The sequence below is a fragment of the Boleophthalmus pectinirostris genome, unplaced genomic scaffold (assembly GCF_026225935.1).
Source record: "Boleophthalmus pectinirostris isolate CB_2022bp ecotype Guang Dong unplaced genomic scaffold, ASM2622593v1 HiC_scaffold_867, whole genome shotgun sequence".
NCBI classification, from domain to species: domain Eukaryota; kingdom Metazoa; phylum Chordata; class Actinopteri; order Gobiiformes; family Gobiidae; genus Boleophthalmus; species Boleophthalmus pectinirostris.
Genome location: NW_026571533.1, coordinates 1 through 25000, shown reverse-complemented (window position 1 = coordinate 25000; position 25000 = coordinate 1). Strand labels below are relative to the sequence as shown.

The window sequence follows — 25000 nt, the reverse complement described above, 5'->3', positions numbered from 1 at the left end:
CTGAAGGCAAGGACCAGCTCGGGGCCTGATGTCTACCATGCAGGGCATTTTGGGCGTTTGATGACCAGGCGGGGTAACCTGTAGACCCAGTTGCTCCTCCCACTGCAGCCAGGTAAAAGGCCAGATTCGGGGTTGCAGTTTTCTTCAAGGCTGCCTCAATCACCTGCTGGTTCAGCACCGGTCTGTTCTGTCCTTCGTACTAAAGAAAGAATAGATTATTGAATAGTTCCTGTGATCAAGAATTCATCGAGATGTTTTTCTACAGGTGTAAAATTGGCCAAGTAGATTGTAATGTACTCAAACATTAAAAGCAGAAAGCTCCAAGTACTTCCATCTTTTGAGTCCTAATTTTGACAGATTATAACTTTGATGCAGTTTAACCTTCTCAGCTTGTTTGGCACTTGAGGAAAAAAAAAATGTTAATGATCTACTTTTAGTTGTCACATCTCGCCTTTAAGGCCACACCCAGACTATAGAAAGGCCTCCGTAATGGATGTGCTAATGTCTGTCCGAGCCACTGAATCCATTTACAGTAAAACAGAATACCTGGACCCAGACAATATCAGATTATACAGGATAAGGCAGTACTTACAGACTGCATGTGCGAGGAGAGGTTAGTGAACACAGCCCCTTGTCCTGTATTGTCCTTAATAGTGTACCGCTCTGATGCCCAGCTGTTGTCCTTCTGGTGTCTTCGAAGCTTCATTCTTCGATTCTGAAACCACGTCTTCACCTACACAAAGATAACAGAGCACTGTACATTAATTTACATGAAAATCACAACATAGTTTCCCCATTTAAACAAGACTTACCTGTTTGTAGGTCAGTCCTGTAACTTCTGACAAATTTTTCATTTCTGCTGGAGTGAGGTACCTCTGCACATTGAAGCGCTGAGCCAGAGTGTTCATCTGGCTCTCTGAGAAAGAGGCCCGGACCTTCCCTTTGGTAGTGCTTTGATTCTTTGGGGCGATTAAAGGTGCAGAAGTGGTTGTAATATTAGCAGCCTCATTGCCAAGAATGCGGTAGGTTTGGGGCTCCTCGTTATTGGGAACGTCTTCATTAGAGTCAGGACTTCTGCTGCTGGTCTCATCGTCCAGGTCAACCTTGTGAGCCCATGTGGCAGGGTCAGCCTGAGGGGGACAGCCTTCACCACTACTGCCACAGCTCCAGGAATCTGAAACAAGAGGAAAGATCTTCTGTCTCCACTTAAATACAGATAAGGCTCCAACTCCATTATAGAGCATACACATATAAAAAGGACTGTTTGATTAAATACAAATCAACTAAACTAATGTTAAAAGTAGAAAACAGGGGAAAGTGCAAAGTAGCGAAACAAGTAGACCAAAAGTATGTGGGCCAGTGTGCCATTGTTTTCACTGTCTTGCATAAAATGTATTCAAGTAATAGAGATCTCAGAATGGGTAATGTGAAAAATCGTTGAATTGAAGATCACATGACGTAGCCGCTGAAATGTTTATGTTATCGCGAGATTTTTGTGGCTTTGGCAGGACATTACAATAATCTAAATAAAACATCATGGATCCAAATTTGACATCACTGGAAATTTTGGAGACCTTAAAAAGTTGGGAACGCATTGGGAAAGAAGTAAGAAACGCTCAAATAATCTGAAAATACAATAGTTCTTTGTGAGTGCTAGCAACAAGCGCACGTGCTTGATTTAGCTGTACCTGGTGAAGTTTGCGGCTCAGAGTCGCTGGCGGAGTCACTTCCAGTCCGTCTGGCCTCATTTTCACGAGTTTGTCCCGTTAAACGAAGTCTGCTTGCCTCACTATCACCGAGGTAGACCAGCCCGGTGCTTTGGTATTGGCCGTGGCCGCTGTAGGCGTGCGGCTCCGGGCTCTCCGGCGGAGACCGCTCGGGGCTCTTCGGTGCGGCGCTAGCGGGAGGGTAGCCCTGGGTCGAAGTGTAATTACCCAGATCTGTGAATCCGGAATCGGCCCAAGAAGACGTATTAACTTGGTTTTGTTCTGATCCGGGCTGGTACATGAGGCCGTAAGCGTAGGCATGGTAAGATGGGTTATAGTTGTAATTTATCTGTGCCTTCCAGTCCGCCATTCTGCAGGCCTGTCAGTCGATGGTGGAAAGCTAAAGTTGATTTAAAAAATCTTGGGGTGAAAAAAAAATAAAAAATCAGGCCCCTTCAAAGTTACACATGAACAAAAACGACCCCGACCCACACAGACTGTCCCGAAGAGCCTTGTTCAAATCTGGGCGCAGTCCTTCATAGGCTGTTTATAAGAGGTGTGTGGGTGTGGTGTTTTTACACGGACCAATCTCTTCCACACCTTCAGCTCCTGGAGCAGACGCCCACCTCACAGGGCAGTGGAGCTTATTTTGAAAATAGTGGCAATTAATTCAAAACATTTGCTTTTCATTAGTAATTTGCGAGAAAATGTATACAACAATAAGCAGAAGTAACATAAAGACGTAAACACATTCTAAAATAGTAGCTTCAACAATCACATAATATTATTTATTCCAGCGTTTGGGGAATATTTTGGATTTTACTGGATGTTTTAGAATAAAGATACCATATTGTTTTAAATATAGTAAATGTATTATTTAACTATAAAAATAACTACTAACTTATACTAATGCACAATTAGAATACTGTTGTGTGACTAGTTTGCATCAATTTCTATCATTTGAATGTTTTTTGAGAGAGGCACATTCCCTTGAGATGTAGCATCTCTTTTTCAAGGGGGTTTAAGACATGTACCACATAAACTCAGGCCCAGTGTTTGCTTAAAGTTTATTTTGAGATAGGACATGTTGTTACGAACTGTGATCATGCGTTGTAGTAGTTCTTTTCAAAAACATGAATCGCATTAGCTGTTTGAGCCTGTAGATGTTGTTTGTGTTCCTCCTCCTTATGTGCATTGAAGTGGTAATGAGTGAGTAGAGCAGTGAAACACCAAGCCTAATGGGCCATTTGCATCTCTACTGATCACAGCCCGGACAGGGCGGGTTTGTCCAAGCCTCCACAGACTCTGGAACATTTCCATATGACCTGGAAAATTACTGCCCTGGTTTCTGACGCAAACAACAAACACACAACATTTCACAGCTAGACATAATGTTGTTCATCCTAGTCTTATGTATGTTCATATCAATATGACTTATAGTTGTCATTTTAATGCACAAAACACACCTTTGAATTTTGTAATACATCCTCTGGTGAGCTACCTTTTATAAAGATGGAAATGCCAGAGAACTACTAGTTTTAGCAGTCACCAGATATTGAGAAAGTAGAAGAGCCAAGCCTTAGATGGGGTACAGTTAGATACCTATTAAACATAATAAGTACAAGTTAAGCATCAAAATTACATTTACAATGGTAATTAATCAGATTTTAGTTATTGAGCGCAATACATATAATTCAGAAGGAAAGGGTTAGAGAGCTACTGGTAGGTTGGGGATCCCTGGTCTACATAAATTACTTGAAAGTATTGTTTAGTAGTTCGGTCATGTCACCTTGTTGGCCTTTAATTGGTTGGTGATTGAAACGTACTCCAGGTTTAAATGTGACAGTTCAAATGTTAAGGACATTTTCAGAACTACAGGCCCTGGTCCACTGTCAGTGTAAATTACTTACTGCCTCAGCCATTCAGAATAGACTTTTAAAAGATGCGTAACAATAAATGTATTATATTATTATAGTATATTTTTGAGCAAAAAATAGACTATGGGCAGCCACCAGTCTCCATTATTAATGGGGAATTTATCTTTGTCATTGAATATCAGATGATCGTAAAAACCCCTCCTGTCCATTTGGAGGCGCTGTGCATTTTCTGCTCCCCTCTGACATGTGTGTCCCTTTAACGGGGTTCACGTGGACCTGTGGCCGGCTCTGTCCGCGTGCAGCTGTAACGGACCACACCGAGCCGAACCTCCAAACTCTTCAGAAATAAAGACTAAACAAACGACCGCAAACAGGGAGCGGATCTGCCAATACAGATCAAAAAGCTGCGTCGCTGTTGCTTTGCTAATTGACATTTTGGACAGTTACTGGAGACACAAAACTTACAACCTACAAGCTGTCAAACTTTGCTATTCGGAGAAGGTTAAACTAAGGAGGAACCGAGCCCTGCCGAGGAAAAATGACACAAGAACTTGAAAAGCTGCTCTCTCAGCTGACAGAGCCGGACAATGCAGTTATTCAGCAGGTAACAGGATATACTAGGAATTACTTGTTTAAGAAGTTAGCTTGGTCATTATGGGGGATTTCATGATCCAGACACAGAGACAGATTATATCAAAATGTCCAATGTTTCTATTGTTAACTGTCAACGCTTTATAAGGCTACATAGCCCAGTAACTTGTCTGGAGGAGCATTATTTGAAATGATCATCATCTCACAGTGTTATATCCACTAATATCCAGTAACAGTTTTCTGACAAAATATTTCTTGTGTATTGTATTCCTCAGTTAACACAATATTTTATATATGTAAACTTTTTATTTAGGCCACAGTTCAGCTCAAAGAAGCGTTTAAAGATCCTGCCATCATCCCCGCCCTGTGTGCTGTCATCAGTGGATCTCAGAGTCCACAGGTACAGGGTTTGTGCCGTTTGGGTGAAAGTCAATGACATAATGTTATCTAGGTGTTGATGGCATTACTGACACGTTTTGTCGCCCTGTAGATTCGTCAGACGGCTACAGTGATGCTGAGACTGAGGGTAAAAAAACATTGGAAGAAAATAAGTCCCAATGACAGAGAAAGGTCAGAAGTCATATTTTTATTTTTAGATAATTTGTCATGGTCTCTTACTCTATCCTATATCTTTTACCTGCACAGCCTGAAGGCAGTGGTTCTGCAAGCATTTATGCAGGAGACAGAGTGAGTGTACTTTGTTAGAATGTCATTCTAAAGCCTACCTTTATGCTCATCATATTTAAATGTGTGTTTCAGACACTCTGTGCAGCACTCTCTCTCCCAGCTCTGCGCTGTGATGGTAAAACATGAGACTCCTGACCGCTGGCCTGCTCTGCTGCAGCTTCTCAATCAGGCCACTAAGAGCAGCAATCCTCATGACAGACAGGTGTGGTACCCTAGCCACTGTGCCTGATCAAATTGTGCAATTAAATAAAAAGGGGTGTGGAACTCTCTTATATCCTGTCTCTGTGTTTAACCCTAACTTGGAGTGTTTTGTTTGCAGGTGGGCCTTCTGTTGCTGGCTAAAGTTGTGGAGTCAAACCCTGAGCCATTCAAGCCTCACTACTGTCAACTGCTGCAGCTGCTGTCCACTGTACTGCAGGACCTGAACAACCCCACAGCTCTGTTCTACTGCATCTCCACCATCACTGCTCTCACCCCCTACACCGGCTCAGAGGAGATGGTGAGCCTCCACACAAACTTTACCAACCGCGCAATTTATCCCTAAAAGAGTTTATTTGAGAAAAAAACTATTCTGCTGTCCAGAACCAAATGCGCTCCATGATTCCAAGTCTTATCACTGCTTTGAAATCACTTATCAAAGCAAATCAGGTAAACAAAGAGCATTTATGAATTTACAATTATAATAAAATAAATCTAATAAAGTTAATTTTCAGGATCAAGCCAGTGAGGCTATGGAGGTGTTCAATGAGCTTATGGAGAGTGAGGTTTCCATAATTGTGCCACATGTTGCCGCTATTGTCAACTTCTGCCTGGAGGTATTTTATATTTGCTATTGTTATCGCTTAAACACGCAGTTTGTGTACCGACTGTGATACTGATTTGCGTTTTTGGTCAGGTTGGCACTGACATCACTCTGGATGCCTCCCTGCGTGTCAAAGGTCTCTCCTGTCTCACCTTCCTCATCAAGTTAAAGAGCAAAGTAAGTTTTCCAGTATTTTACACTGGAGGACTTTTTCACCCACCGAAAATGCTAACAAAGATATTTCTCTTGTGATTCTCTTGTAGGTTGTTATTAAGCAGAAACTGCTGAATCCCATTCTGCAGTCCATTTTCCCTGTGCTCACTTCAGCACCCCCTCCTGGTGAAGAAGACCCTGAGGATGAAGAGGATGAAGATGGCGAAGAACATGACAGCCCCAAACATGTTGCTGCTCAGGTAAGGAGTTAATGGCTATTGCCTTTCTTAGTATGAATATTTTCTGAACATAGTAATGCTTTAAATTGTTTACAGATTATTGACACCATGGCACTACACATGCCTCCAGAGAAACTGTTCCAGCAGCTGGTTAGTTAGCATGTTCTTCATCACAATAATTTTATTATCATTGTTAATGTTACAGTATGTGTTTGTTAACGTTCAACAGATGCCTCTTGCTCATGCAGCGCTGTCCAGTGAAAACCCCTATCAGAGGAAAGGGGGCCTCATGTGCTTAGCCGTGTTGGCAGAGGGTTGTGCCGACTATATACGCACCAAGTAAATATATTTAATTCATCTAATTTTCATCCATTTTTTGACCCAGTATGTAACTTCCTCTGTGTGGTTTGTTCCCAGGATGCTGTCGTCAGTGCTTCAGACTGTTTGCCAGAGTCTTTCTGATAGTAATCAGGTGGTGCGCAGTGCTGGCCTTTTTGCTCTTGGGCAATTCTCAGAACATTTGCAGGTAACAAACCAAAACCAATGTTGTTTTTAAATTAAATGTCTGTAACTGTTGATGTAATAATAAAAAACTTCCCTGTTTACATAAAAAGCCGGATATCAGTAAATATTGTGCAGAGCTGATGCCTTTGCTATTGGGATACCTGTCGTGTTTGAACCAAGCCAAGATTGTTCATGTCACAAAAGCATTTTATGCACTGGAAAACTTCATGGAAAATCTGGGTAAGATCAAGAAAAACAACAATTAAACTTACCCCATTTAAAAGCATAGTTTTGTATTTTGTTTATTTACTTTTCAGGTGCTGGTATTGAACCTTACCTTCCCACCTTGATGGAATCCATGTTGTCTACCCTCAACAATTCAGAGAGCCTCAGGATCAAGGAGCTTGCTGTGTCTGCTATTGGAGCCATAGGTGAAGTAATAAAATCGAAAAGGACATTCTATATATCTATAGCTCAATGTACGGCATTAAACCCACATTTTGAATCCTCTTTTACAGCCAATGCTGCCAAGGAGCTCCTAGTTCCCTACTTCCCCCCAGTTATTGAAAGTCTGAAGGGTTTTCTCACTGCCACCTCTGAGGAGATGAGATCTCTGCAAACGCAGTCTTTGGGTAAGAAAAACACACTTGTCGTATTTTAAATTTTAGTAACGTAAATGCAGGGTAAATCTCAGTAGCATCATTTATGAATAAATGTCTGATTCCTCCCCCTGCTCTAGACACTCTGTCTGTGTTGGCCCGCACTGTTGGCAAAGACGTCTTCAGTCCTCTTGCTGCAGAGTGTGTTCGTCTGGGACTCAACCTCACAGACAACATAGATGATCCTGACCTCAGACGCTGCACGTATGGCATTTTACAGAATTCAGCTATACATACCTGACCTGTTTGAAAAAAAAAAGAAAAAAGTATTCTCATGTAATGATTGATGAGACTTAGTAATAGAACCTCTCTGATCAGTCTGCTGTTTGTTGTACAGGTACAGTTTATACTCTGCTGTGTCTACTGTCAGCCCTGAGAGCCTGACTCCTCATCTCACTGCCATCACCACTGTCATGGTGCTGGCTCTCAAGTCCAACGAGGGAATTACAGTATGGAGCTAGAAACATCCCATTAACCAGTATGTACCTGGAGGACTACGAATGTAGATTTTTTTTGTGTGCATCTTTTCAAGGCACACGTTGAGGAAGACAAAACATTTGTGCTCCTGGATGAGGAAGATGATGATGAGGAGGAGCATGAAGAGAAAGATGTCAATGACTTCCTAGAAGATGACACTGAGCCTGAAGTCCTCGAGGCTTCAAGGTACATTCGTACAAACAAACACTAAACACTAAAAACTGCCCAAAAACGGGAGGCTAACGCTCTGCCGGATCCTTTCAGATTCACTGTTGAAAACGCCTACATTGATGAGAAGGAAGACGCCTGTGACGCACTTGGAGAAATAGCTGTCAACACAGGGTATGAAAATGAGCAGAGTTTTTGTCTTGTTACAAAAATGTCATCCACATACTTTGGTTCTTGGCATGCACGCTTAATATGTTATCTTGTGTAATTGTGTACAGTGCTGCATTCCAGCCGTTCCTGGAGACGTGTTTTCAGCAGGTTTACGAGATGAGAGATGTAAGTCACAGTTCTTGGCCTAATGTGTTGTAAAGAGCTTTGTGTGTATGCTCTGTGTATTCTAGAATAATGTATTGGTCTGTTCTTAATTTAATCCAAAAATGTATAACTTGATGAGTATGTAACTTGGATGTTTCAGAACTAAAGAACCTTTAGCCTGCAGGTTTATTATGTTTTCTTTCTTCCAGTATGCTCATGATGATGTACGCAAGGCAGCAATGGGAGCCATGGGCCAATTTTGCAGTGCTCAGTATAAAGTGTGGAAGGAAAATCTCACTGACAGCAACTACCAGGGTAAACTTTTAAAATCTGCTATCATCAATATTAAGTTGCATAAAGTAATGTAGAAATGTGTATATTCATTCAGACATACCTGTTTTTTTAATTGTAATTACAACAGCTTTACACAAATTGTTGGATGTGGTGATGCCCTGTCTCCTCACGGCAGTCAAGTCTGATGAGGAGCGGCAGGTAGTGATGGGAGTTCTCGACACGATTAACAGCGTTATAAAATCCTGCAAAGGAGAGGTGTTCAAAAACCCCACACGACTCAAAGAAATTTGCAGCACAATTACAGATGTGCTAAAGAAAAAGGCAAGTTGTATAGGATTCCAGATGCAGGCAACATCCAACCAGCACATACAATGTGTCATTACAATATATATTTTTTTCCTTTTGTCTGTGTAGACGACTTGTCAGGACGGTGGTGATGATGCAGATGACGATGATCAACAGGTTTGTGATCTGGCACAAAGCAGCGCAGATGAATAAAAAGAGTTACTCATGATGTTGTTTTCAGGCAGAGTACGACGCCATGTTGCAGGAGTACGCAGGGGAAGGCATCCCCCTAGTGGCAGCTGCTGTACCTGCAGATGCCTTTGCCCCTTTCCTCAATGACTTGCTGCCGCTGATCATGAGCAAAGCTGTAAGTTATTTTAAAATGAAATTAATAAAATGAGCTTGGACTCATCACAATGTCTGAAGCAGCTCTCAAGAAAACACACTGAACTGCATAGCACTATAATGTTAAGAACCAAGCAAGTCATTGTGTGAGTTTATATTTCTATAATTATGAAACTTGTTCTGGCAGAAATCCTCTTGTACTGTGGCGGAGCGCTCGTTCTCAGTGGGCACTATTGGAGAGTTATTGGCTGCTCTGGTGAAGGCACCCGGTGGGCGGGGCCTGGCGGGCCGATTGTCCAATAGGCTGCTTCCTGTGCTAGTGGCAGGGGTGAAGGACTCTGACGACGAAGTGCGCAACAACAGTGTCTATGCTTTGGGCTGTTTGGCCGAGGCTGCTGGACCGATTGTAGCATCGTATCCTTCCACCTTACTGATTCATTATACAGTGTATTCAGTATATAAATACAACTGTCCCTTAGCAACTGTTCAGAGACTACCCCATGATGCTCTCAGTGTTTTCTAAATTGCTGGCCCATGAGTCTGACCTTAGAGTGATGGACAACCTGTGTGGAGCCCTCTGCAGGATGATTATGGGCAATGCAGATGCTGTCCCGCTGGAGCAGGTGATTGTTTTGAATTGCATTTAGCACAAATCAGACCGGTTTTAAAATCGTCTCACAGTGGTTTGTGTAATAGGTTTTCCCGGCTTTGGTGGCTCGACTCCCGCTCAAAGAAGACCTGTTGGAAAACAAAACGGTTTATAACTGCCTGGCCATGCTCTACACCCGAAATCCTGCTGTGGTAAACTACCGTTTTGCTCATTAATTATTAATTGAATTAACATGCTAAGAAATTCACATTTTCAGCATTTGTCAAACAATGTAGACAGAGTTTTTAAGCCATTTTATTAAACAATGTTACATTTATAGATTTATTTGCCCCATACATTGAGCATAACTTGTTCCATACCATTGTCTTTTTCAGGTTGTGCAGCAGATTAAGCCAATAGTAGCAGCTTCAACCCATGTCCTGGGCCATAAAGATGTTGATCAAGGTAAGCGTGATACCTCTACATGATCTAAGACCTTTTATTGAAAGTATTGATTCCTTTGATATATAGTTTTGCTTGTTCTTCAGTTTTTAGTTTTGTCTTTCCCACAGAGACCCAGAACACAGTGGCCCTTCTCCTGAGACAGCTGGCCCAGCAGCACTCCGCAGACTTCCACACAGCAGTAACAGCACTTCCTGGAGATCAGCAGGCTAAACTCAGCGTAGCCATCTCCTCCTAGCCTCAGCAAGCACCATCTTTGACATAAATGGGACTGAACTTAATCCAGCAAACTAAATATAGCATTTGAACCATTGTTCTAACTAGGGATGGGTATTCGATGAATTTTTCTTAATTGATCGTCGGAAGAATTAACGATCGATTATCGATTAATCAACGTTTTTATATTAAATTATCATCATTATTATTACTATCTGCACTACTAATCTGCATAAATAAATTCAACCTTACGACAGATAAACCGTAACCACTTTAGAGCCACATCAGCCCGTTTGACATTATAATGTGTTTAATTCAGTTTTGCGCAACTCTCACAGAAACGAAACTTAAAACCGCATCGCTAATTTGCATAAACTAAGCGAAGAGCTCTTGTGCGCTGATGCTGTCAACTTCTGTCGGATTAAAAGACATGACTCAGTGGAATACAGATTAGTGTGACCATATTTGCGTTTGTCAAAACCAGGACACCGTACAGGGGGTGGGAGGTGGGGCCTCGTCATTGACATTGCGCTACTCTCACCTGGCAAAGCTTTTTCCCACTGGACACTGAAATATATGTGCTGCTTTGTACACTGTGCACATGGCCTCCCACTTGTCCCGACTGGAAAGGAAAGCGTGGAATTTCTTGTACAAATCGTTAAATACGCATTTGTGCTTCAGCGCGTTGCAGACTGACCGACTGTTTGTGTCTGCTCGCTCCTTCTGAGTGCAGAGAGCTACATGTACGGACCCCCGTTTGGTCACACTACTCACAGCAACCTACATTCGGTCTGTCGATTAAAATGAACGTAATCGATGAAATTCTTAATGATCAATTATCGATTAATCAACTAATCATGCCCATGCCTAGTTCTAACGTGGTTATTAACTTCTCTGACTATTCATTTGTATTTATTTGTTGTTAGAATGGGTTAATGTTTTATTATTTTTAGAGTTGGACTTTTATGTTACAATCAGGGTTTCCAATTGGCCTTCATATGTATAAAATACTGTATTTTCCGCACCATAGGGCGTGCTCATAAGCCTCCAACCCCATCAAAAAACGACTGCGTGCCCTGCAATCCAGAGCGCCCTATACATGGATCCTCTCGGGTGTCCCAGCACGACTTGAGTAAACTACTAAGCCGCACCACCTGCAGCGTACGCGAACACACACGGAGCAAACAGTGACCGTGCAGTGAAAAACACCCGCAGCTACACTCATCTCTCCATGCGGACGAGGAATGGAACAGAGGAACGAACCGAAAAAGCGAGTGCAATGTGCCACTTCTAGCCACAACTGAACAACTGAGTCACTGCGAACACGGCAACAATCCAGCGGTCCCAGACAGCACCCTCCCTATGCGCCACAATTGAACAAAGCCAAGAGTCGCTGTGAATGCGCCAAATAACGTCCGACTGACCCATCTAACTGTTGTGTTTCGTTTAAAGTCCGGTGTGGTTTATTTGTGAAAAAAGTTCGAAAATAGTCCATTTAATGACAGTGCGTTTTAGAATCCAGAGTGCCCTATAGTGCGCAAAATACAGTACTGCAGTTTGCTTTTGTCCCATTTTAACATCTGGACAAACTTCAGAACTGTTCAGGACTGACATGGATTGAATATCTTGATAAATATAATAATTTTGTATGACTCTTTCAGACTGTTTCTGTTGTTAAGTGCCAATGTACAGCATGGAAGCACACATATTTGTACAAAACATTTACATTTTACAGTCTAATAATAGTGAAGTACTGCAGGGGTTTATAATAAGCCTTTTGTTGTCAGCTTCGTAGGTGATTCATGTTAGCAGTTGGTGACTTGCTGCTCCTCAGATGTCCCGTTGTGCTTTGGTGCCTTTGGAGTGTCTGTTTTCCATATTCAGCACCATAGTCATCTGCACTGGCTCCAGTTCATTTTCTCCTGCCAAAGAAACAGGAATAACAAACACCTCCTTAGTGATGATGGGAAGTTTGTCACATCTACCCCCTGTGAATAAAGTAGGATAGTTTATAATCTAGTGTCGGGATAATATTTTAAGCTCTTGTACCTGTGTAATGTTGTTTCCAAGGAACTATATCCATTCCTGTTCGGCAGAATGAGCGGTCTGTGTGGGCCTCGGTGCTGTATAGGACTTCCTGGAGAGTCTTGTCTCCGGGCTTTTGAGCTTTCACTCGCACCTGCAAAACATTTGACCTTTTTCATGCATGCTTTATCACAGACTGTACATTTTGAGTCCGGCAAAGCAAAGGGTCTTGGAAACTAGTGATTTATCCAGTCCAAAAGGTGAAAGTGTTTTTTTGGGTTGCTCAAATGCCAGTTAGGGTTGAGTTGGTTAAACTGTTATTACTATAAACTACTAAGTCCTTTAAAGTAAGGTAGAAGTTGTATTGTTTTTACCTCCAGAATAGTAGTTTCTTTCTCTTTTAGTTTCCCAGCTTTATTCTTCACTTGGGTCTTTGTAGTGTCAACCCACACCACCCTCTCCTTCACCTCTGACCTGTAACCCAAAAATACTAATATCAGATCCAGAACTAATTCAGTTTCAGAATACTTTGTGAACTTACTCTTGTATTCCCAGATCTGCCAGGGTTGTTTCAAGAAAAGGGAACGGTTGGTGTGCAGGGTCGGGCTGCATTTCGATGGGCAGAGTCACGGCCATGGGGATGTCCCACTCTAGCTCGACTCTTACTATGGGCTCCTTGGTACCGTCCCGTCCTCTACGTCTCCGCCCATCCTCCTTTTGGGAACGCTTGATCTGGTCGGCCGCCAGCTTGACACTGAAAGATATCCTTAATAAAATTTGCTTTTGAGATGTAGTTTAAAGAGGCAGGCTGGATTGCAAAAAAATTATTTTACTTGTTGTGGGTCAGTTTGAGGATTTTCAAAAGATATATTTTTGGTTTAAATAGTTAATCGCTAAGGCAACAATCCAAAATTTTCATCATTCTGAAACCCACGGATTCTTTCAAAATGACAATAGTCAAGAACTACAGTTACTACTTGTCCAATCAATCCACTTAATTTCTGTAGCACATTTTACAAACAGTGCTGCATGTCGTGATATAAAACACAATAAATACATAAAACAATCAACTGAAGTAACAGGCATAAATAAATAAAATCATTAAAAACGGAACTGTAAAAAGCAACAGAAAACCACATAATTCAGAGATGTTAAAAGCCAGAGAATAAAAGTACATCTTAAGATGAGACTTAAAACACTCCAATGTGTGGGTTGTTTGAATGTGGGGGAGACAAAGCAGTAAAAAGTTAAATTTTGCACCTCATTAACAGTGTCAATGTACACCCAAACTTCTTAATCTTAGTTATTACATGACAAAACACAATCAGAGTTTGTATTCCCAAGTAGAAACCAAGGAATTGTTTTGAGAAATTGACCCTACCATGCAAAAGTTATACAAGTAAATATGACAGGTTTATAAATAACAATAACACATTTCCCACCTTTTGGTTATAGTGGCTTGCTCTTGTTGACCGATGGTGTTGTTTTGTTTGTGATCCCGATGGTGGGTGAGCTGCTTGGTGCGTCGGTGGCAGCAGATGATTCACAGCTCTGAGGACCCAATGGCCTGTGCGAAGTGTGAGTTGTTGTTTGTGAAATGCGATTGGACACTGCCCTCTCAGCCTTTATAAGCAGTCGGTGTCAGGGTGCGTAATGTGGCGTACAGATGTGAGCTTTATTAGACTGTCACAGCTCTGATGGACGGAGATGTCTTTCTGGCCGGGACATGGTGAAGCCACACTTCCAACATGATGTGAGCAAATCTACTTTTATTAATTCTTTTTAAATTATTCAGTCAAGCTATTTAATTCTTTAACTTGATGTAATAGTAGTTATAGTCAAGGTCCTGTGACAAGATCTGGAGTGTGGTCCCCAGATACTGCACATCAGTCTCCTGACAGGTTGCTCCAGTGGAATAGTTGCTAGAATCATTTTTGCCTCACAACAAAAAGGTTCTGGGTTCAATTCTCTGCAAAATATTTTGAATCACAAGGGAACTTTCTACTTTTTTTTTTTTGGATTCAGTAGTGGTTCAAGCCTAGTAGCCTAGTCCAGTAACTTGTGAAGGCTTGAGCATATATTTACAAATAATTCAAAGAGTATTTTGTTCATTCTGCCAAAATCTTTTGACAGCGCACCTGGAATGAACCAAAATGAACATTGGGGAAACATACAAACTCCACTAAGAGAAATGTCTTTGACTGACAGGGCACAAGCGAAGACAATCTCTTTGGCACATTTAAACTAATTCACAGGTGGGCAATATGGAGCAGTTGGGTTTTGCAGAAGTATGACCATATAACATTTTGCAATATAGCTTCTTTTATTTTAACCACACTTTGATTGCAAGAATTTGACATCGACAAGAAGTGTGCACAAGAGTCATGAGACTATGCGTAAATGCCTGCTCATTGTGCCCTCTCATTCCTTGAATACTTAAGCTGATCATATTTTTGATAAATGGCAATTCACAGCTCAGTGTTGCATGTTCTGCCTTTAGACAAATATGTGATTGTTTATGTGTTTAATGCCATCACCAGGCCCAAGTAATAGGGCCCAAGATACAGATGGTTGTTTTGGATTACAGACTAGAGTCAGTTCTATGCTAGATTCCAAGGGCTGACATTATATATAGCAAAGAGCCATACATCAGGTGTGCAGGAGGCTGGTGACTGAGATTAAAAGAATGTAAATGCAAGTAACGCATTCACTGGATTCACAGAATGTACTTTTCTATCCATGAGCCTGAAATCAAAGTCAAGTAAAAGTAGTTATCTTTTAAAGTAGAAAAAAGTCCTTCAAAGCAAAATAATCCCATATTGCGTTAAACCACTACATAACAGTTCATTTGACATGGCCTAGTTTTGGCCCAGACCCTGAATGTACCACGGAGTACTCATTCCTCTGTGGTGATGTGAATGAGGATTTCTGCTCAGTGACTGCAGCTCTGACCTCAGCTCAAACCTTGGTCACAGAGAGGTGCCATGTGCTCTTCCTCTGCTCTGTCTCACAGGGCACAGAGCATTTCAACCATATAAACATCTGAACACCACCTCTATTGTGCAGTAATCTCTGCATGAGGTTAGAGAGAGGCAACACGGCTGATGTCATCCAGCGTTTGAAATAGTGAACACTGAGTTTAGGTGATACACTAGTAAGTAACTGTGTACTGTGTAATTATTTGAAAGTTAATAGGTAGGAACTACTTGAATTATTCATACTAGTTTGTAAGCTAGTTTGTAACTAGGTTGTAGTGCTTTTTTCAAGTGTGTCAAGTTCCTGTTATATGCAGAGTTTTGAGGACTTAATTTTTGTAAAACTGTTTATTGCTATGGCAACATTCATCATTTTGTAATCCATGAATATAAATTAATATAATATCCTTAAAACCTTACTTCTAGCTCTAACTTAAAAGTTATCAAAGCATAGCTGACCTTTCAAGAATATGAAACTTTGTAGTAAGTAGCATACACTGAGATGCTCAATAAGCAAAAGGCTTTACCATTCAACACCTATCATTTGTGTTTACTCTTTTCAAATATCTTCAAGTCATGATTTAGTAGTGAATAACTAGTTAGTAATAATTATTCTTTTATTATAAACAGTGTATAAAACATGTAATACAAAAATGTTGAAATAGTTCTCAGAACAGTTCATGTTAAAAACACTGAACACGATTAAAAACATTAAAACTGAATCTTAAAAAAGATACTGCAGTTCTTCAGTTTTCAATTTCATGAATAAGTTAACAATAAAAACAGTTAAATATCAAAAACATTAAGCCAGTCAAAGTCCCATTTTTGAGTTCATAATGGGCTGATGAGGATCTGGTGGTAGGGCTCGGCCTGTTGTACCTTCACTCGTCCAGCAGAGAGGAGCTCTGAGCAAACACATCAGCAAAACAAGAATGCAAAAGACATAACTTACAGTAATAAACAAGTATTTAAAATGTTGCACATTTATTTTAGCATTTTCCTTTGACTCCGACAAATCAGAACAAGATAAAAAATGATATGTGTTACCCAGCAGTCTGCAGAGTGTGTGAGCTGCAGTGCTGCGGTTGGCCTTTGGGGGCAGCAGCGAGTCAAAGGCGACTTCTCCAGACCTCTGCAGATGGGAACAGATCCAACTGCAAAACAAAACATGAGTAAGCAATGAGGGCATCCATTAAACTCTAATAATAGTACTACTGCATGAGCTAGGCTGCCACTCTGTGGTCTATTGATACATTTGCTTAAAGCCCAATACTATTTCTATTGTTAGTTTTGTAAGTTAGTTACGTTGCTCAATTGTATACAGTATTTTGTTTTTATATTCAGTCAAAGTTAAATTTAATTTTAACACATTTTTATACCTGCCTTTAACTTTGTCATACTTAATATATTTTTTTACTATTATTTATTGTTTTATGCTGCACCATATCACCAGAGCTAACTTGACTTTAAGTTGAAAGCAGCTGTCCTTTTTCCTAACTGAGTTGAAACAATCCACACAACATTTTCTCATTTATTAGTCATTAAAAAAATTAAGTACTTGATACCAGTTACTACTTATTCTCCATAGAAAAATTATTATCAGTTCAGGTTAAATTAATTTTTAAGGTGTTGAATCTCAGTGTTTCTAACCTGATCATCTCACTGCTCTGTCCCTCCGTCTGCTCCTCGGGCATCTCTATGTTTTCTTCTGCGATCGGCTCCATCACAGGTGGCAGCTCCTCCTGAGGCGACCTACAACAATGCACAGACACTAAGAATGTTTCTGTGAGAATGTGGGGTAGTATTATTACATGAGATAGATAAAAATGGACTCTTATGATCTTTAAGCCATGTTAGAATGTTATTACCTCCTCAAAATGATACCTGGAGTTGCGTCTTGTTTCATTCACACATGCTTGAGTAACCCTGTATTATTAGTCTGTCTCCAAAGCTCAAAATGCTCTGTTCCACCTTGTGATCACATGTAGTGGTAGTTTTCAAGTTAATAGCTACCTTTTACCTTTTGTTCAGTAGAGACTTGCAATTCCAGAGCTGAAATTATCCAAATAATTCTAGTGAAGGTGTACAGAGTTTAACAACTCAGTGGAGCTCTTCCTGTATTAACCCATGACATCACAAGGAGTGTGTTCTGTTTGAGAGAAGAACTCAACCTAAATATACAGGGTTTGTGTGTTAAACGTGTGAATGAAACAACAACATTATATGTAGTGTAATATGGGCCCTTTAAGTTATTATAGCCAAAGCTTACAACATTTGCATAATTGAAACAAAGTGATTATTTAAACAACCTCTAAAGAGCGTTTGGTTCTCAAAGTGGGATTCATGAGACACTGAGCTGGGAGTTGTGAGATGATCTGAAGCAATGATTTTCATCTGTTTCTGAATTGATAGAGCATTTTAGTGGTGTTATGTCCCCACTTAGCTAAATTTGTTCATAATAAAGGTATTCATAATTTTGACTGAACTTATTTTCTCAAAGTGGTGTATCAAAATAGTGGAGAAAGTGTGTGTGGAAAGGGAAGCCTGACCCTCCCTGCTTAGTCTGCTGCCTCTGTGATCAAGCCCCGGATAAAGAGGAAAAACATGGATGGATGGATGTTGTAATGGATGATATTTTTAAGTTTGGTAGGAGCTAAAGTGTCCTGGGACTGACCATCTGCTGGCGGGGGTGATGGCATCACTCACAGATTTGTCCTCTTTAGACATGTCCAACAACACATCCAGTGCAGCTGCTCAAAACACAGTCATCAACATTAGCAACATAAATGGCAGTTGATTAGAAACACTTAGAGAGGATTACACTTTCAGTAGAAGGCTTGAGAATCATAGCACAGTTATAAATACTGAACTTGTATGAGGGTGAGATCAGGTGGACAGGTTCTACCATAGAGGATTATAACAAATTACAGCTGTATCATATTTAGCATTTTTATTTTCAATTTGTGAAAACTATCATTCAGGTAAAGTTAATAATTAGCAGAATCTGAGGCTTATTATAACTTTGAGCAATCGCCAGATCACTTTCAATATGAGGACCTATTTTCATAATCATACTACACATATTTTTGTTATGGATGAATAAGAAAAAGGTTTAAGTGTGTACTAGTGTAAGTCTTACATGATCCGTCCACAGGCAGAAGTCCTGAGTCACTGGACATCTGAGAAAAAGAGAAACACAGAAACTACAGAACAAAATATATCTGATTTATCCTCTTTGGCCACTACCAGCCACTCCAAACCACATACATACTAGGCAATGTGAAGTGTCTTGCCTAAGGATACAATGAAAGCTCGCACTTAAGCCTGTCACAATAGCCTTTTTAGACATATGATATATTGCTGAAGTAAATATAAACAATAAACAACTGGACTGACTAATTTATACCATTGACAAAAAAAATCCAAGAACAGATTTACACCACAAAAACTATTCTTAATGTACAATATGGTAAAAAAACAAAAAGAAAAAAACATGAGCTGCAATAAAAACATAGCACAATGAAACACTTGAGTACTTAGTTTGGATCTGTAATGAGTCATAGAAGTGATTAATTCAACCTCTTAGATCTTGTATTGTATTACCAAAAATAACCACACATTTCCCACTAGTGCAAAGAAAATATACATGATAAATACTGACCTACACATTTAGTTTCAGCTTTCATATATTGATCGTTAAGTCGACATTGTAAATATTGCGAGAGGCCAACTCGCACTATCTGGTATCTCCCATCCAAATGCTAACCAGGCCTAACCAGCGTAACTTCTGAGATGAGATAGGTCGGGCATTAGCAAGGATGTTTGGCCACAACATTAACACTAAAGTAAACATTGATATTTCCTGACCTCTTTCATGGTTGAGTGTCTCCTCTTCCTCTCCGTCATCATTATCTCTCTCTCCTGCTCCTCTTCCTCCCCTGGGACCTCCTCCTCGGGTCCAGTGAAGGACGTGAGCACAGCGCTGGTTTTCCAAAGGGACTTCAGGTCGGAGTGGATCAGGTCTGAACACCACCAAAAATTCTACATTAGTTAAGACAGTGATGGACAAATTTACTTTTCAATGGAGAATATAACTAAAGCAAAACTATGAGAATTTACCCCAAAAAAAAAGATAGGAAAATAACCAAGCAACCAAAAATTCTACATTTCCACTTAACTCCACTTTTCAGTGGAGAATATAACTTTATGATCTATTGATACAGCTCGACATTTCACTTCAACATTAAATGCTTTAATGTAAATTAAACAAAACAAAGCCTCTATGAAAACATATGAGCTGTAGCTGGTTGAATAATTAACTTCTGTGATAAATTATTTATGGATACAATACTAACTACTACTACACTGTTTAATTGTGCAATTTATTTTTTGCTGGCCTAATTTTTTCAGTATGTTTCACTTAATTAAAAGGTTGACTGGGATCATCCTGCTTTGGGTTTATTGTGTCAGTGGTAAAAGTAGTTTCAATATTAGCATGTATCATGATATTGTTCTGTAACAATATATCATACTTCAAAATTTGTGACAGGTCTACTTATGACTGTCTTGTGTGTAATTCTTAACTGGGGACAATAGGCTCTTAAAGGCATTTTGTGATATTGGTAAATAAAGTAATGTACCAAATGTATCTAATATAGCAGTGTTCTGTAGTGTAGTACTACTCACTTCCACAGGGGGCGTTGAAGAGTTGTGCAGGAGTGGAGTGCTTCGTCACAGAGGCAAAGTTCATCAAGATGTCAGACTAAAACCAGAGAAGAAAAAACATTAAAAGTGCTGTAACAGATATTTAGTGTCTTAAAAAAGCAGAATTAGTCAATTTTAAAAGCAATTATTCTCCACGATGATTTTATGAGCTTATTTAAGAATGGCACTCCAGCCTTACTTCCTGGTTTGTGGACGATAAAAATGCTTTATAATAAGATGCGTACAGTTCGCCGTGGTATTGTTTTGATTTTAAGAGCTGCTTTTACAACATATCTGTACTGGGGCGAGACACATTTTTCTTTATTACATGGAAAAATTGGGTACAGCACTTTTAATGTACCAGTAACTGTCCTGGTTTAGCCCCAGATTTGCTTCAACCACACAAATGCCAAACAGTAAAATTAAGTAAAATATGGAGTAGGAGTGTAATCCGTCTGATCTAAAGAGGAACTTGGAGAGTATTTTTAATCAGGAAACAGCCTGATGATGGGCACGCTTTGATTACAGACCAGTGGAGAGTGAAAATTTAGGTTATTGAACTCTGCAAATTCAGCCTGCACAGTTATTTGATCTAATTAACACAGAAACTACTTAAATTATAACATACCCGTACTGTCCTTAGCATTTTAGTGTCCTTGTTCTCAAAAACATGCTATTCTTTAAGTATAATTTGGGCGCTCTATCTAATTTTTCTGAAGGAAAGTCTGCCGCCTGCTGGAAAAGTTATTGCCTAGAATGTTCCTCAGTAAAGCATAACATAACTATCCCCATGGAGACAAACAGACGTCACCGCTAGACCAGTTTTAAGTCAGATCTACGGAGAGGCGACCCCGCTCACAGAAAGAATACATGTTTTGGTGAAGAAGTTTCATGCCAGACTGCGGAACATTCCAAGCAAATCAATTAACATCTCCATGGAGACAAGCAGGTACCCGTCACCTGAAGGTTACATAGTGCCTTAAAACCCTACTGACGTCAAGATTAATTTATTATAACAGTGTTACATAATAAAAGGATTTCAGACGGATTTATGTACTTTCTTCTTTTGTAAGATAATTAGCCTTTTCACACCGTACAGCACAGCCCACAGGAGGCTTTGTTTAATAAATCTTACCCCATAATAAAAATACAGACATTAGTTATGGGTGTAACTGAAAGTAATTTAAGATTTGACTTATTTGTTCCTGGTTCCTTCTGTAATTATAACTCCTCATAAATCATTTTGTGTAAACCAAAAACCCAAATATAAACATTACTGTCTGTTTGATCTATGTTTATTTACCACATTTAGGGTCTCTGCCTGAGGATTCTCAAGCTGCACTTTCATTTCTTTATTTGAAATCTGGACTTCAGCATCGGCAAAAATGAGCTGCCGTCTGCGAGTTCCACCTTGTTTCCGAACAGGACGGGTGATCAGCTGAGGACAAAGAAAAACAACAACAAAACATGATAAGTAACATGACATAAAGGAAACATTGTTGGAAATTATGATCATATAATAATATAGAGACACGCCTGAGTGAGGTCAGCCGGTTTCCAAAATGACTGGAGCAGGTCATGAGTCACTTTGAGGAATGTAAAGAGACAGAGCTACAGCAAAGCACTGAATCATTTAAAGTTAATTCATGACCTCAAGTTCATTCATTATCAAGCTCCTGTACGGTTAGACAACAGATGAGAAAATATAAGACAATATGAGTTCAGTCAGTTATGAGTAAAGCATATTTCCAAACAAGCCAGAAAATTAAGATATAATTAATGGTGCAGTATGTCAGCAGCTTGTCTCCATGGAAATGCGGTGCCTGAAATGTTGCACAGAATGGCAAATGAATACTATCACATGTATTCATTTACAGCCGTTTAAATAGCTAAAACGGCTTGAAAAACATACATTAGAACTATTGCCGTGATTTTCACATATCTGACCTGTAACATGACCGGGTGTAACTGGTCTCTATGGAGATTAGATGCATTAAATGCCATACAGATGAAAATTCTAGACAAAAGCTATAAGATCTCCATTGATTCAGATGGACGACATTTCTCCTCAAAAATTACATAATGCACCTTTAATAATTTAGTCAAAAAATTCTGTCATTATATTTCCTAGTACATTCACAAATGTGTACACTGATACTCTGTTTAAAAGATCATTTTATTTGTTAATAAAGTCTAGATTTCATGTTAATCCTTGGTGTGTCTCACCTCTTCTGCCTTGGCGGTGGGAGAGATGGGCATGGTCACGTGTACAGGAGTCATCTCTTGAGACAGAGGGGCCTTTGGGTGCTCCACCATCTGTCCCATGTCCTCCTCCTGCAGCCACATACTGTCCCGATGAGGCCCCACAGACTCCCTCAACCTACAGGACATAAAGGGACAGTCTTTAAAACCGAGAACAAAATGTCTACATTTAAATTGAATTAAATGACAGATTTAAAGTGTTAAACTGTTTGAACTATCATAGTGTTTAGATTCTCACTGGTCAATGGACGACATGAGGTCTCTGCTCCTGTCTTTCCCATCTCCCAGCTGCTCCTCCAAATCTGTAATAACATAATACATACAAAGTTGTATGAATCAAGTCTCCAATGATTTTTCATTGTTACCTCCGCCAAGGAGGTTATGTTTTTGCCGGCGTTTGTCTGTTTGTTTGTCTGTTTGTCTGTTAGCAACATAACTCAAAAAGTTATGGACCGATTTTGATGAAATTTTCAGGATTTGTTGGAAATGTGAAAAGGAAGAACTGATTTCATTTTGGGGTGATCCGGAAGAAATCCTGGATTCTGGATCACTTTGAAATTTTTGTTAACATTGTGGTAAATGGGGCCAAAAATTTTGTTTCTCAATATCTCGGTTAATTATTGACCAAACCCCATGAAATTTGACTCAGGGATGGACAATGGGATCCTCTTTCATATTCCAAAGGCTGATCCGGATCTGATCCAGAAGACTGATTTTATCGCAATTTATATAAAAAATGGGGGTAGTCCTTGGCGGAGGTCTGCGCTCTCTGAGTGCTTTTCTAGTTTTAATATATCATTATGTATCACTGCAGTGATTATCTGAGGTGTTATTGAGAAGCCTACTTATATCTCAGATCATACTATCTCTTCTAACAAAAGAAGTTATTAATCAAATGCATTTCAAACTTAAAATTAAACTTAAACTTGCCTATCCATAGTCTCATCCTGTGAATTAATAATGCTTAGCATTTACTGTACAATATGCAAAGCTGTCAGAAATCTTTTAAACCCACAAATGCAAATGTAGAGCGAAGATGATGGACATTTTACAGTCATTTCTCGTAAACAGATAACTAGTTTACGAGAAATTAAAAATAATTTATTTCCTTCATGAAGATGACAGGTGTTTTGCATGTTGGCATATTCTCTCTATCTGTTACCATTAGTATCAGGATCAAGTATCAGGAAATAAAGATTAAATGGATAATTGGTTTGGCAGAAACATGGTTAAATGTTTTAACTTTGAGGTTTACGAAAACACACCGTGTCTAAACTGGTCTTGCTCATCCATCAACAAGTCCAGGTCCTGATTTGTGGCTTCAGGTAGATCTGCTCCTTCAAAATGCTGAAACAGAAAAATAAAGTCATTATATTCCACGATTATAATCAATTAAAAATCATTATATTCAAATTCAATAATGTTACAGAAGACCTATTGTACTTGTGCAGAGCGTATGCTGGTGACAGTGAAAATGGGGACTGATCAGCAATATGGCGTCTTGAAATTAAGCGATTAAAGATTGCTCAAAAACACATAAATCACTCCAAATACAAATCTGAGAAGGTAAATAAGAAGGGAAAACAACTATAGCATCGTTAAAAGCTCTGAAAAGTCAATTTTGCATAAAAGATCTGCTTTAAAATATGAATCCTTGGTTTGTGCAGGCAAGTTTTAATTTTTAGTGGCGCTGCTTGATTAAAGACGAAAAAAAAATCTCGATTATTCTAACGGTTATTTGCTCAGAGAAAAAGTGGCGCATCACTGTACCTAAAATGAAGAAAATGAACAGCTTAAATAAAGGCAGGTAACTTATCTTGTAAAATTAGACTTTAGAATTAATTGTAAAGGTAGAATGAGGAACTTTTTCACTCAAGCAAACGCTAAAGGGAAGTCAATGTGCACATAATGTTCAAAAATGTTGATTACACATTCAAGAAATACCTTTTCAGTCAGGATCTATTAATTATGCAGGCCTAATCAAGCTTAATGAAGAAACTATTAAATTACAATTTCCTTGTGAGAATCATAAATTAAAGAGCCTATGACAGGTTGGACTCATTTTACTAAAACGCACTTAAGATCATTATATTTAAGATTTAGATAAAACATGTATTATTCTGTTCCCACTTTGGCCACTTTTAGGTTTTAAATTTTACTTCCTGGTTGGAAATCATGACCTCACACCGTAGACTGTATATATAAAAGGATATAGCTAACCTGCTGGCCACCGCATGCTAAATTGCGTGTCAATCAGAGCCAGGGTCAGGAGGCACTTCTGGCCCCTTCTGACCCTGGCTCTGACTGACTTACATTGGAATAAAGTCACCCTACTCTCTGTAACTGCTGCAGTGAGACTTGTCATTTTGGTCTTAAAATGTTCATATTAACCCACTCAACATGATCCTGGTGTTTTTATTGTTATTTTATTATTATTTATGTCTGTAAATAAAATCCTATTCCTTATATTTCACTCCTATAACCGATAGGGCCTAATTTGTGACGTCAAACTCCCTTAATCCTCCTCGTTATACAGTCTATGCATCACTATAACTATTCCCTTTAGCGAACATGTTGTACACTGGACCGAAACTCAGAAATTATTATCTGACAAATAAAAATATTAATGTATTTCTTGCGTGTAAATTGTGCCAAACTTCTGGAC

General features: G+C 39.5%; 4 protein-coding genes across 4 annotated transcripts; 1 reads left to right on the top strand and 3 right to left on the bottom strand.

Annotated features, from left to right (window-relative positions):
- Positions 1-4: 4 nt before the first annotated feature.
- Positions 5-2213, bottom strand: nanog (nanog homeobox; the record flags this gene model as incomplete). Its single annotated transcript, XM_020925523.2, has 4 exons — positions 1689-2213; positions 813-1174; positions 593-733; positions 5-199 (listed from the first exon to the last, which is right to left on the bottom strand). Coding segments are annotated over exons 1-4 (1086 nt in total), but the record flags the coding sequence as incomplete, so codon positions are not given.
- A 1630-nt stretch (positions 2214-3843) lies between these two features.
- On the top strand, positions 3844-12026 carry ipo4 (importin 4). Its single transcript, XM_020925654.2, has 30 exons — positions 3844-4187; positions 4488-4574; positions 4665-4744; positions 4820-4861; positions 4934-5063; positions 5181-5360; positions 5444-5509; positions 5575-5676; positions 5757-5840; positions 5927-6076; positions 6152-6205; positions 6285-6394; positions 6473-6581; positions 6670-6799; positions 6877-6990; positions 7078-7191; positions 7299-7422; positions 7556-7667; positions 7751-7881; positions 7960-8037; positions 8142-8199; positions 8388-8493; positions 8600-8793; positions 8887-8934; positions 8999-9124; positions 9290-9516; positions 9593-9725; positions 9799-9903; positions 10087-10156; positions 10264-12026. Exons 1-30 carry the CDS (start codon positions 4122-4124, stop codon positions 10389-10391), a joined length of 3258 nt encoding a protein of 1085 aa, XP_020781313.1. The 5' UTR covers positions 3844-4121; the 3' UTR covers positions 10392-12026.
- Positions 12027-12199: 173 nt separating this feature from the next.
- On the bottom strand, positions 12200-13425 carry si:ch211-196f5.2 (uncharacterized protein LOC556372 homolog). The gene is made up of 5 exons (XM_055166545.1): positions 13412-13425; positions 12936-13148; positions 12769-12868; positions 12419-12548; positions 12200-12357 (listed from the first exon to the last, which is right to left on the bottom strand). The coding sequence occupies exons 1-5, from the start codon at positions 13423-13425 to the stop codon at positions 12200-12202; spliced, it is 615 nt and encodes a 204-aa protein (XP_055022520.1).
- A 2754-nt stretch (positions 13426-16179) lies between these two features.
- rec8b (REC8 meiotic recombination protein b) lies at positions 16180-23682 on the bottom strand (the record flags this gene model as incomplete). Its single annotated transcript, XM_055166546.1, has 12 exons — positions 16180-16274; positions 16417-16523; positions 17020-17121; positions 18044-18119; positions 18509-18548; positions 19237-19391; positions 20056-20131; positions 21377-21609; positions 22021-22048; positions 22300-22453; positions 22574-22637; positions 23601-23682. Coding segments are annotated over 12 exons (1191 nt in total), but the record flags the coding sequence as incomplete, so codon positions are not given.
- Between the last annotated feature and the right edge of the window lie 1318 nt (positions 23683-25000).